The 13923-nt window shown below is 47.0% G+C and overlaps 1 protein-coding gene across 1 annotated transcript in view; it reads left to right on the top strand.

Annotated features, from left to right (window-relative positions):
* The window catches only part of vps39 (VPS39 subunit of HOPS complex), a 94113-nt gene that overhangs the window by 44983 nt on the left and 35207 nt on the right, over positions 1-13923 (top strand). Inside the window, exons 15-17 of the mRNA XM_084310689.1 lie at positions 2443-2529; positions 3521-3594; positions 6433-6649. Of these exons, the coding sequence (XP_084166815.1) occupies positions 2443-2529; positions 3521-3594; positions 6433-6649 (378 nt within the window). The remainder of the gene's footprint in view (positions 1-2442; positions 2530-3520; positions 3595-6432; positions 6650-13923) is intronic.

Below are 13923 nucleotides of genomic sequence, written 5' to 3'. Positions count from 1 at the left end.
GCTTTATTGCTTTCCCCTGGATCTCTCAGTACGTCAAAGAAAACCTTTCGGGCAGCGTACGTGTTGGGGCACAGCAAGGGGGCACGGTGGCACAGAGGCACAGCGCGCAGGTTGCCCCACAGCAAGAAGGTCTTGGGTTCAAACCCCAGCAGGGGCCCTTTCTGTGGTTCTGTGTTTGCATGTTCGCCCAAAGAACAGAGCCCAACGTGATCTTAGCCTCTGTGTTTGAGTGGGTTACTCTGGTTTCCTCCCACACCATAAAAGACATCCATACATACTCCTGCCGTTGCCCTTGAGCAAGGTTCTGGCAATAAAACGCAGCTGGCTGTGGCTCACTGCTCCTAAGTGATTTCAAGAGGAGGAATTACCCCACAGGGATTAATAAAGTACAACGTATTTATTACTTATGAAGAATGCCCTCTCAGGTGGCATTGTAATGGCAACCCAACAACCAAGCTGCCTTCCTGTGAGGACCATGATCGTTGATACTTACTAACCACAGCTACTGTCCTGTGAGGACCATGATCGTTGATGCGTAACAACATTTCAGCTGTTTAAGCTTCATGAGGGTTTGATGTTTAAAAATATGACTGAACCGGCTGAGATTGATCATAAAATCACGGATGATGGATAGGTCAACCGACTGGAAAATGATTATACAATTTAAATTCAAAGTTTGTAATTATTTACATTAGCATGACTTTGACCATACATGCCGGGGGGGGGGGGGGGGCTGCTGCAATAAAACATCTGTGTCCAATTTCCCCTGTTGTTGTGCACATATGAACGATCACTCGGGCTCGCGTGATGACAGACCTATGTTTCTCAGCGCTCTCCCCCTCGCTTTCCACTTCACACATCAGAGCCATTCCTGGGGAATCAAGCAACACTCCATTATGTGTTGAACTCAACGAGCTGTGCAGCGTACAGTCATGCAGGGACAGAGAGCTGTGCAGGGACAGAGAGCTGTGCAGGGACAGAGAGCTGTGCAGGGGACAGAGAGCTGTGCAGGGACAGAGAGCTGTGCAGGGACAGAGAGCTGTGCAGGGTACAGTCATGCAGGGACAGAGAGCTGTGCAGGGACAGAGAGCTGTGCAGGGTACAGTCATGCAGGGACAGAGAGCTGTGCAGGGACAGAGAGCTGTGCAGGGACAGAGAGCTGTGCAGGGTACAGTCATGCAGGGACAGAGAGCTGTGCAGGGACAGAGAGCTGTGCAGGGTACAGTCATGCAGGGACAGAGAGCTGTGCAGGGACAGAGAGCTGTGCAGGGACAGAGAGCTGTGCAGGGACAGAGAGCTGTGCAGGGACAGAGAGCTGTGCAGGGTACAGAGAGCTGTGCAGGGTACAGAGAGCTGTGCAGGGACAGAGAGCTGTGCAGGGTACAGTCATGCAGGGACAGAGAGCTGTGCAGGGTACAGACGGGGTACAGACAGGGTACAGACATGCAGGGACAGAGAGCTGTGCAGGGTACAGACGGGGTACAGACGGGGTACAGACATGCAGGGACAGAAGGTACAGGTACAGACATGCAGGGACAGAGAGCTGTGCAGGGTACAGACGGGGTACAGACAGGGTACAGACATGCAGGGACAGAAGGTACAGGTACAGACATGCAGGGACAGAGAGCTGTGCAGGGTACAGACGGGGTACAGACAGGGTACAGACATGCAGGGACAGAGAGCTGTGCAGGGTACAGACGGGGTACAGACAGGGTACAGACATGCAGGGACAGAGGGTACAGACAGGGTACGGGGTACCCATGCTACAGGGCTGGTTCACCACCACCATGGTAATGTGCAGGACGTGTCGTCCAGTCAGATCAGAGGGGCCTTCATGTTATTTAGAGATAGCTCTGGTGTTCTGTGGTGGACTCTGGGCTGCAGGGGGTGTTTTTAATCAGCCAGCCTCAAACTGGTTCTAGTGATGTAATGCTATTGAACTCTCCTGTGTTCTCTCTCTCTCTATCTCCCCCCCCCTCTGTCTCTCTCCCTCTCCCTCTCCCTGCCTGCCAATTCAAACCAGCTGTGCTCGTTCTCCAATTAGTGATGTATATGCCTCTATGGCGAAGCAGAAATTATGTAATGCAACTGCCCAAATATGACACATTGCCTCTTTACACTGTCCATTCTAATATCCATTTGAACTTGCTCTCTCTCTCTCTCCTTTCTGTGTCCATCTCTCTCCCTCTGTCTCTCCCTCTCTCTCTCTCTCTCTCTCTCTCTCTCTCACTCTCTCTCCCCCTCTGTCTCTCCCTCTCTCTGTTTCTCCATCTCTCTCTCTGTGTCTCTCTCTCTGTCACCCCTCTCTCTCTCCCCCTCCGTCTCTGTTTCTCTCCCTCTCTCTCTCTCTCTCTCTCTCTCTCTCTCTCTCTCTCTCTCTCTCTCTCTCTCTCTCTCTCTCTCTCTCTCTCTCTCTCTCTCTCCCCCCTTCCCCTCCCTCAGCTCTCCAGGTGTTACTGGACCAGTCCACCAAAGCCAACTCGCCCCTGAAGGGCCATGAGCGAACAGTGCAGTACCTCCAGAGACTAGGTAACTAACCCACATCGAATCTGTTTTAACTTAGGATTCCTGGAGATCCGTCATGGTGGGTCAAATTCAAGATCGGAATGTAATTTTGGAAAGGCCTGTGAGAAACAAAACAGAATAGTGGGTTTTCCATGAGAATTTTCTTAATCACTGCGGGTGTCTGGGTGGGACAAATTGTCATTGAAAAATTGTCATCTTGTCTCCACCCCTTCCGACCGATGTCGACACGGATGTTTCTCACAGCTCCTTACCCTGTTTGTGGTGGTGGCCCGATGAGATGGTGGGGGCCAGACATAAACACCCACAACACTCCACCCCCACCCCCCCCCCACCCCCCGCTCTAGTAACTGCTGAGATCAGGCCTATAACACAGCTGTGTCGTCCGCATACTTGGCGATGGCGTCGGACGGAGCCGTGCTTGGTCACGCGGTCCTGTCATACGGGGAGTACAGGAGGGGGCTCAGCACCTTGGGAGGCACCCGGCATGTTGAGTGCGATGGAGGTGTAGTTACACACCCTCCCCACCTACGGCCTGCCTGCCTGTCGGGAAGCGGAGGACCCACTGACACAGGGTGGAGTTATAGTCCCACGTCGCTGAGCTTGCTGACTATAGCTTGGCGTGGGGGGGGGGGGATGACGGTATTGAACGCTGAGTTGTAGTCGATGAACGGCATTCTCTCGTAATTCCCCTGCCTGTTGTCCTAGATGGGATAGGGCGATAGGGTGATTAGTGATAATGACCTGCTATTCGATTTATAATCGCATGGCATCAAGATGTCCGATCGAATACTAGGAACACGCTAAACACACATATCAGGCACTGCTCAGGACCTCTGTAATCACTGCATTCCATGGAGGAATTTGTTTGTTGCTTTGCCAATGCATGCGTTCGCTCGATCGTTACCCCAGTAACGCAGATGGCCAATAAATTCCGTATTGTGTCTTTAAACTCCCTCATCCGTTGTGTGTGTGTGTCCCCCCACCCCTCCCATAGGAATGGAGAATCTGGGCATTATCGTTGAGTTCTCCCCCTGGGTGCTGAAGATCTGCCCTGAAGACGGGCTGAAGGTGAGGAGGAGTGTGACGAAGTTTTTAGAGAATTATTTCTTTTAAATTGTATTATCGAACAATGGTATTTAGGAGTGCTGTTTACATTCATGGTTAAATATTGTAGAGTACTTTCTTATGATATATCACATTCATACTCCAATCAACTGATGTGGATTGACCATATAACAAAAAAATATTATATTTAGGATATTATGTATTTAGCAATTGTGCAAAAAGTGCTGTTGCATAAATTAATTAATTAAGAAATCAATCGTGAATCAATTAATTATCATGAGTATTTATGCAACACACTACAATTTCAAATACATAATATCCCAAATATAAAAAAAAATGTATATGGTTCTTCATATCAAATCATGTATATGTAAGGCCCGACAACACACGTTAATGTCCCCATGGACCGGACACGTCTTCATTAAACAAGTCAAGAAGAAACATCACAATGAATCAAGAACAAAACAAAAAAAACACCATGAAATCCTAAATAAAATGTAAAATAAATAAATGCAACACTCCCAGACATACCCCACGCGAAGGTAAGGAAAAACTCACTAAAAACCTAGCAATAGGGAAGAAAAGCACCACAGGCGATGTAGATGTCGATGATAGTAGTGTTGCTATGGATGATAGATGGGTGGAGAATAAAACAGGCGAAACAGTTGGTATGTATGTACATATACAGGTAATAAAACACAAATATGTACATGCAATAGCAACTGGGGTACAGATTTTGAAAGATTAGGGCGGCTACGTGGCGTAGTGGGCAAGGCGCTCGCCACGAATGCGGAGACGCTGGGCTCGCCTGTTCGAGCCCAGCGCTCCACATTGCTTTCAGTTTAGCTAGTCGTTCATACTAATACACATTGGCCGTATTAGGGGGTGGGAAACTGATGGGTGGGGATCGGGCGTTGTGGACAGCGACTCCTACAGGTCGGTTGGTGCGCCTGCGCAGTAGTATCAGGAAGTGTCGGGGGCAGCGTGAGCCTCCCACGCGTTACTCCTCGCCACTGAGAGATCGAGCTGCGCAGGTGAAAAAATGCGACTGCTGTTACCTCAAGTACCGGAGGGGACTTGTGCTATGTATGACTTAGTCCACATTGCAGCCGGCTTGTGGGAGGCAAGAAACAGCGTTCGTGACAGGGGAGGGTTGAATTGGATGATACGAAATTGGGATGGGAGAAAATATAGAAAATGGGAGAAAAAGTGGATAAAAAAAAAAGAAGATTTTGAAAGATTGAAAATAGAATAGAGCTGATGAGGTATGGTGTGGGGACGACGTAGAGAGGATCGTATCCTCTTGGCCGTCATCACGGGACGTCCACCACTCCGGTCATCACCACGAGACATCCACTCACAGGGAGACGGGGACAGGCGTCAGACAGTTTGCGTGTTTGTGATGGGCGGACATAGCAATAGATGCATGCCATGTAGTATTGTAAGCATATATGTGAATAGAATAGATACATGTAGGGTTATCTCGAGGGTTATATAATGCAAAACGAAATTGAACCAATGACAAAACTGCAGACGGTAATAATTTCACCTCTGCAAAGTTAGGCATCAATCAGTCACATTTTATGTAGCCTATATGGCACTTTTCCAAGGCTTTACAGTGCAGTTATGCAGCTCAGTTAATTTCACTCTGCATGCATAGTGAATATGTTCTCCGCTTAATGCCATTCCTGTATCTATGTTTTGGTTCTGCTGGCCTGTGACCGATCGAGGGAATGTCCTCTCAGTGGTTGATACTCATTGAAACGTATCAACACTGGCTCACGTTAGGAAAACATACATTCATTCAATCGTTATTTAGTCTCGGTAGATCATCGTAGCTCTCGTGTGCGACGATGTCGAGAATAACCTTCGAAGCGATCAATCATGTTGAAAGCGATTGCAGGTGCGTATGTTCAGTGACGACGCTCTCCACTCCTCCAGCTCTGCAGGCTTCTGTAACTGACGAGCAAATACATCAATGTCGTTTAACTGCGGCTAATATCGGTCTACCAAAACCATTTCAAAATGCGAAGCAGATGTTTAAAACCCAGTGGAGTCCAATTTGGAGTTATGCGTTTTGATATCCTTGTTTAAAATGCCTTCCATACAATATTTCATGTATTTTACCTCATAAAAGAGATCAGATTTCATCAGACATTCATCGAGGTTTCTTCTGACATTCATAAATGAAGACATCAGTTATAATTGAAGACGGTACTACGAGCTGAATATCCTTCATAAGAGTCCCGTTTCTTTCTTTTTTGCTGTTCCATCTTCTCACTGTCGTCTACCTTTTTGTCCTGGTTTAGAAGAAACCTTGAAGGTGCAGCTTGGAGTACAAACCTCTCTCCTCTTTCCTTATACATCTTTTTTGTAATTAGTGTATATACTTGACCACATCTTGCACAGTTGTACATTTGTTGTAATTTTTAATTATACTATATTCTATTGTGCTTCTATTTAATTTAGTTTATATCCCATTTTATTTGATTCCACCTTTTTATTCTACAATTGTACAACCCTGGCCTATTTTTATTTCATAATTCTATTCTATTCTATTGAGCTTCTATTTAATTTCGTTTATATCCCTTTTTATTTTATTCCACCTTTTTATTTTACAGTTGTAGAGCCCTGGCCTATTTTCTATTTAAATTTCTTACTTATAATTATACTATATTCTATTGAGCTTCTATTTAATTTAGTTCATATTCCATTTGATTTTATTCCACATTTTTATTTGATTATTTGTCTCGTCTGTTAACGTCGCACCGAAAACCACCCAAGTCAAATTCCTCGTATGTGAAAACGACTCCGGGGAATAAAGAGCTCTCTGGTTGTCAGATCTTCACGGAGGACCTGACGGAGGTGGAGACGCTGCCCCGGGACAAGGTGCTGAGCTTCCTGAAGGAGGGCTTCAAGGAGCTGGCCATCCCCTACCTGGAGCACATCGTCCACGTGTGGGAGGAGACGGGGCCCGAGTTCCACAACGTGCTGCTGCAGCTCTACCTGGAGAGGGTGCAGGGCCTCATGAAGCAGTACCTCAACTCCCTGCCGGAGGGTAAGAGGGAGGGAGGGGTCAGGGGGCCTCATGAAGCAGTACCTCAACTCCCTGCCGGAGGGTAAGAGGGAGGGGTCAGGGGGCCTCATGAAGCAGTACCTCAACTCCCTGCCGGAGGGTAAGAGGGAGGGAGGGGTCAGGGGGCCTCATGAAGCAGTACCTCAACTCCCTGCCGGAGGGTAAGAGGGAGGGAGGGAGGGGTCAGGGGGCCTCATGAAGCAGTACCTCAACTCCCTGCCGGAGGGTAAGAGAGAGGGAGGGAGGGGTCAGGGGGCCTCATGAAGCAGTACCTCAACTCCCTGCCGGAGGGTAAGAGGGAGGGAGGGGTCAGGGGGCCTCATGAAGCAGTACCTCAACTCCCTGCCGGAGGGTAAGAGGGAGGGAGGGGTCAGGGGGCCTCATGAAGCAGTACCTCAACTCCCTGCCGGAGGGTAAGAGAGAGGGAGGGAGGGAGGGGTCAGGGGGCCTCATGAAGCAGTACCTCAACTCCCTGCCGGAGGGTAAGAGGGAGGGAGGGAGGGGTCAGGGGGCCTCATGAAGCAGTACCTCAACTCCCTGCCGGAGGGTAAGAGAGAGGGAGGGGTCAGGGGGCCTCATGAAGCAGTACCTCAACTCCCTGCCGGAGGGTAAGAGGGAGGGAGGGGTCAGGGGGCCTCATGAAGCAGTACCTCAACTCCCTGCCGGAGGGTAGGAGGGAGGGAGGGAGGGGTCAGGGGGCCTCATGAAGCAGTACCTCAACTCCCTGCCGGAGGGTAGGAGGGAGGGAGGGGTCAGGGGGCCTCATGAAGCAGTACCTCAACTCCCTGCCGGAGGGTAAGAGGGAGGGAGGGAGGGGTCAGGGGGCCTCATGAAGCAGTACCTCAACTCCCTGCCGGAGGGTAAGAGGGAGGGAGGGGTCAGGGGGCTCACTGTTTGGTTATATTCCTCTCAGTCGGACCAGAACCGGCTCAAACTGCACTTTAATTTATCCTCATTTTCAAAAAAAAGTTAATATATATATATATATATATATATAAATATTATAAACATTAAATAAATGTTTAAATATTTACATAACAATAGCCATGAATAATGAATAACAAATAACACAAAAGACGACACTGCAAGGAAAATTAAAGAGAACAATCAAACAGAACAGTGGCTCAGGAGGTAGAGCGGTCATCTGGTAATCGGAAGGTTCCCGGTTCGATTCCTGCTCCTCCCGTGTCATGTTGAATCGAAGTGTCCTTGAGCAAGACACTTAACCCCTAATTGCTCCCGATGAGCAAGTTGGCACCTTGCATGGTCGCTTCCGCTGTCGGTGTGTGAATGTGTGAGTGAATGGGTGAATGTGAGGCATAAGTTGTAAAGCGCTTTGGATAAAAGAGCTATATAAATGCACCATTTACAAGGACACAGGTGCGTCCCTAGGAAGAGCACATGACTAACTGGGAGGGGGTGGCATCGGATAGTATTGCAAACCAATGCTCTTTGATGAGGTCTGAAGGGGGGAGGGCATGTAATGGGGGTGGGAGGGTTTGTGTAAACGGGGATGAAAAGGGACGGGAAAGAAAAGCTGAGAACCTGGCTCTACCTCTCCTCCGTTCTCCCATTGGCAACACCACCCAACTTAAGATCTACAGTGTCAGCGATCATAGTATTGCTTTGTTTGTACTAGTGGTCTAGTGGCTTGGTCTAGTGGTGAGTGGCTTGGTCTAGTGGTGGGTGGCTTGGTCTAGTGGTGAGTGGCTTGGTCTAGTGGTGAGTGGCTTGGTCTAGTGGTGGGTGGCTTGGTCTAGTGGTGAGTGGCTTGGTCTAGTGGTGAGTGGCTTGGTCTAGTGGTGAGTGGCTTGGTCTAGTGGTGAGTGGCTTGGTCTAACGGTGAGTGGCTTGGTCTAGTAGTGAGTGGCTTGGTCTAGTGGTGAGTGACTTGGTCTAGTGGTGAGTGGCTTGGTCTAGTGGTGAGTGAGTGGCTTGGTCTAGTGGTGAGTGGCTTGGTCTAGTGGTGAGTGGCTTGATCTAGTGGTGGGTGAGTGGCTTGGTCTAGTGGTGAGTGGCTTGGTCTAGTGGTGAGTGGCTTGGTCTAGTGGTGAGTGCACCCCCCTAACCCTAACCCCCCCCCACCACAAGCATCATGACTCCCGATTGTGCTGGTTTTTGGGGGGGACTTTCGCAGATATGAAACGTAAAATATACTATATTACGTATATACACTACATAAATATATTATGGCTATAACATAACGTACATTAATGTACCTTTTTCCTGTGGTTGATAAGCACTTTATTTACGTATTTTTAAGCAAGATTGGGCTGTGCCCATACACTTACACGTCTTTCAAAGTCGTCGGAATGCTGTTGTTTACACAACCAAACTTTCTCTCTTGTAAACGGGAATCTTTATGTCGTTGTGGTTTGTACAATACATGACTGATCGTTGACAGAGGTTACACACATTACAAGATCTTTCGCCAGGAGGAGTCCCCAGACGAGTGTTGTCTGGTCTCTCCAAACTACATTTTGTCACGAGAACACATGTGGTAAGCGGCATGGGCTTTGGTCAGAGAGGAATACCCCGGAGAAAAGCACAAGGCAAGAATTTAGCGGGTTCTCTTTTGCTCTAGAGAATGAGCTGTCATTCTTTCCTCCGGGTATAATTCTTTCCCATGCCACACCCACCGCCTGGTCTCTGTCCGTTTCTCTCTCTTGCTGTCATTCTGTCTTTTTTCCATATTCTCCTTGTGGATATTCAGAACATGTAACTCTTATCACCAAATTCACCAAATTAAATAGTGTTGAACAGGGTTAGCACAAGGTCCTTGAAGTGCTTAAAGTGCTTAAAAAAAAGAAAAAAAGGTCAAGGCCTGGAATTCCCAAACAGCCCATTTTTTAACAAGGTGCTTAAAAAGTCCTTGAATGCATTTAATGTTTTGTTCATCCATGATCAAATTGTTATGACATTTTTTTATTTTTTTTCTGTTTTAATCTAATCTGACGAGTCGCTGTCTCGCGCGCTCATTTATTTGCATGCGATGCTCTAACTTGCTCTAGCTGGCAAGCAGGCCAAGAAGATGCTTAAAAAAAAACAGCATTTAAAAGTGAATTGTATCCTTCGAGTGACATCCTTGAAAATGAAAAATAGTGCTTGGAAAAGTACTTAAAGTCCTTGAATTTCATTTTGCAATGTCTGTGGGAACCCTGGTTGAAGTTCGTAAAGGCGTTACGATCGTAACAAGCTAGCGGACGACACAGCCAACTTGTCAGCTGGTAATGGGCTGTATAGGATCTCCCAGATCTCCACCCATCCCCTTTTTAATGTCCCTAAAATCATGTATGAATGAATGATGACTAATAACAGAGACACTCTAATTACATGACAGCGTCGTCAAACATTACAATAAATATATTATGCAAAGCGCCTGCTATCATTTTCTTGTTGTGATTCAGACAAGACCGCTTATGACTTGACATCTTTTCAAGTTTCTTTATTCTGTGTGCAGTCCCTCTCTAGTTCAAAGTAACTCAACCACAGCAGAATGCTCTCTCTCTCTCTATATATCTATATATATCTCTATATATATATATCTGTGTATCTCTGTCTCTCTTTCTCTCTGTATCTGTCTCTCTCTATCTCTCTCCCCCTCTGTCTCTTTCTCTCTGTGTCTCTCTCTCTCTCTGTCTCCATCTCTGTCGGTCTGTGTCTGTCTCCCTCTGTCTGTCTCTCTCCCTCTGTCTGTCTCTCTCTCTCTGTCTCTCTGTCTCCATCTCTGTCGGTCTGTCTCTTTCTCTCTCTCCCCGTCTTTCTCTCTGCCTGTTTCTGTCTGTCTCTCTCTCTCTGTCTCTCTGTTTCCATCTCTGTCTGTCTCTCTGTCTCCATCTCTGTCTGTCTCTCTCTCTCTGTCTCTCTGTTTCCATCTCTGTCTGTCTCTCTGTCTCCATCTCTGTCTGTCTCTCTCTCTCTCTCTCTCTCTCTCTCTCCCGCGATGCATCAGCACGTCTCTCGGATCTCGTCTTCAACAGTTTACACAGCGATCGAGCAAAACGCCTGATCTGCCTCTGATCTGAACTGGGGCTTTTTGTCTGCGATCTCCAAAAACGATTAACCATGTGTAGACTGAACTCCACTTAATGCACCACTGGGCCCAAGGTATAACCATGTGTAGACTGAACTCTGCTTCATGCACCACTGGGCCCAAGGTATAACCATGTAGACTGAACTCTGCTTCATGCACCACTGGGCCTCAAGGTATAACCATGTAGACTGAACTCTGCTTCATGCACCACTGGGCCCCAAGGTATAACCATGTAGACTGAACTCTGCTTCATGCACCACTGGGCCCAAGGTATAACCATGTGTAGACTGAACTCTGCTTCATGCACCACTGGGCCTCAAGGTATAACCATGTGTAGACTGAACTCTGCTTCATGCACCACTGGGCCCAAGGTATAACCATGTGTAGACTGAACTCTGCTTCATGCACCACTGGGCCTCAAGGTATAACCATGTAGACTGAACTCCACTTCATGCACCACTGGGCCCAAGGTATAACCATGTGTAGACTGAACTCTGCTTCATGCACCACTGGGCCTCAAGGTATAACCATGTAGACTGAACTCTGCTTCATGCACCACTGGGCCTCAAGGTGTAACATGTAGACTGAACTCCACTTCATGCACCACTGGGCCCAAGGTATAACCATGTGTAGACTGAACTCTGCTTCATGCACCACTGGGCCTCAAGGTGTAACCATGTAGACTGAACTCTGCTTCATGCACCACTGGGCCTCAAGGTGTAACCATGTAGACTGAACTCTGCTTCATGCCCCACTGGGCCTCAAGGTATAACCATGTAGACTGAACTCTGCTTCATGCACCACTGGGCCTCAAGGTGTAACCATGTAGACTGAACTCTGCTTCATGCACCACTGGGCCTCAAGGTGTAACCATGTAGACTGAACTCTGCTTCATGCACCACTGGGCCCAAGGTATAACCATGTAGACTGAACTCTGCTTCATGCACCACTGGGCCCAAGGTATAACCATGTAGACTGAACTCTGCTTCATGCACCACTGGGCCTCAAGGTATAACCATGTGTAGACTGAACTCTGCTTCATGCACCACTGGGCTCAAGGTGTAACCATCTAGACTGAACTCTGCTTCATGCACCACTGGGCTCAAGGTGTAACCATGTAGACTGAACTCTGCTTCATGCACCACTGGGCCTCAAGGTATAACCATGTGTAGACTGAACTCCACTCTATGCACCACTGGGCCTCAAGGTATAACCATGTAGACTGAACTCTGCTTCATGCACCACTGGGCCCAAGGTATGGCCAAAGCTAATAGATTCGTGTTGTTTTATCTGTACATTGTGTAATTGCTTTTCTGCCCACTAGAGGGCAGCAATGTGACACACGTAAACACGTCACAGCTCTCTCACACCCTTTATCTCTCTCTAAATTAACCCTTTCACTGCCACACGACAGCCGGTTAACCCTTTCACTGTGACAATACAGAAGGTTAGCCCTTTACTATCACACAACCGACGGCGATGCTCCATCATTAGCATCATTAGCTCCGCATTAGGACACTAGGGCTGAGCCCGAACGTTCGGACCTTTGTTCGTTACGTTGGCATTCAAATTCAAAATCAACATTCAAATTAAAAAATGTTTTATAAAAAAATACGTTTTTTCTCTTTTTTTTTTTTTTATTCTTTTTATATATAATTTTTATGTGTATTCATTCTGTTTAAACCAATGGGGGTTTTCTTCACAGTTGCAGATAAAGATTAGGCTACACTCATATTATAGTATTAAAAACTGCTGAGTTATATTCATTAAAGTTGATTTCATAAAAAAGACTAATTTAATCAGATTAATCACTTTATTCAAATTGAGCATTTAGTTTGAGGATATTTATATAAAAAAAAAACTTTATTTAGAATTTTTATTTTTGAATTTTTTTTTAATTAAAAACGAAAAAACAGACTTCGAGGACAGCCTTATAACCATGAGAGACCTTCTGATAGCAGGTTGACAGAGTAGGACACCATGAGAGACCTTCTGATAGCAGGGCTGACAGAGTAGGACACCATGAGAGATCTTCTGATAGCAGGGCTGACTGAGTAGGACACCATGAGAGACCTTCTGATAGCAGGGCTGACTGAGTAGGACACCATGAGAGACCTTCTGATAGCAGGGTTGACTGAGTAGGACACCATGAGAGACCTTCTGATAGCAGGTTGACCGAGTAGAGACACCATGAGAGACCTTCTGATAGCAGGGTTGACTGAGGAGGACACCATGAGAGACCTTCTGATAGCAGGGCTGACTGAGTAGGACACCATGAGAGACCTTCTGATAGCAGGGCTGACTGAGTAGGACACCATGAGCAGGTGGTCGTGGGCGGTTTTGAAAACGTGAACATGATGTGGTCGGAATAACAATGATTGCGGCGTCAAGGTCAGAAAGGAGAGCGTCTGTCTCCTCGGAGCTCAAGGGAAGCGTCGCCGTGGAACTGGTTTATATCTATTTAGGGACGTGTCATCTCTCTGAATGGGGCGCGCTTATGAACACGATACTCTTCATATTCATACTAGGCTCCAAACGCGAGCGTATTGTCCTATTCCGTGCAGACTTTGTCTTCATTAGGTGCAACATGCAGGAGAGATACCGTTTTTGATTGAATTGTTCAGCCTTAAATGGGCACTTCACCAAAAAAAAACAGTGCTGATTTATTTTGCACATTATCTCACGCGCATCCAAAAATAACGGTTTGCACACGTTCATTTAGTATGACCGCTATTGAGAGTAAATGAGTTTGAATGTGGCCATCAGTGATGTCATTGGGGACATTGGATCCTTGTGTTGTGTTAATTACAGCTCAGTGAAATTACAACGTGGCAGTCCCTATAAGACGAGGTATTGCTGTTTCTTCCATCTACATCATTTCATGGAGCTGTAACTTAACACAACACACGGATTCAATGTCTCCGATGACATCACTGGTGGCCACATTCACACTCATTTTTACTGCCAATAACCGTCAAACTAAATGAACTTGTGCAAAACTGTTTTAGAGGTTTTGGGACGTGTGTGAGATTATGTGCGAAATAAATCTGTGTTTTGTTTCATTGGCAAAGTGCCCCTTTAACAACTCATAGACCGATCCATTGTGATCATTCATCTCTTCATCGTTCGTTTGAGCAGTTAATCATGTAGTGGAGTGTCTCTCACGGTGTGTGACCTCCCGCTCTGGCGGAGACGACACGAAAAAACCACGGTTCGGTACGTA

Source organism: Notolepis coatsorum (assembly GCF_963971535.1).
Source record: "Notolepis coatsorum genome assembly, chromosome: 3".
NCBI lineage: Eukaryota > Metazoa > Chordata > Actinopteri > Aulopiformes > Paralepididae > Notolepis > Notolepis coatsorum.
Note: the sequence above shows the minus strand (reverse complement) of the source record. Positions and strands in the feature narration are given on the sequence as shown.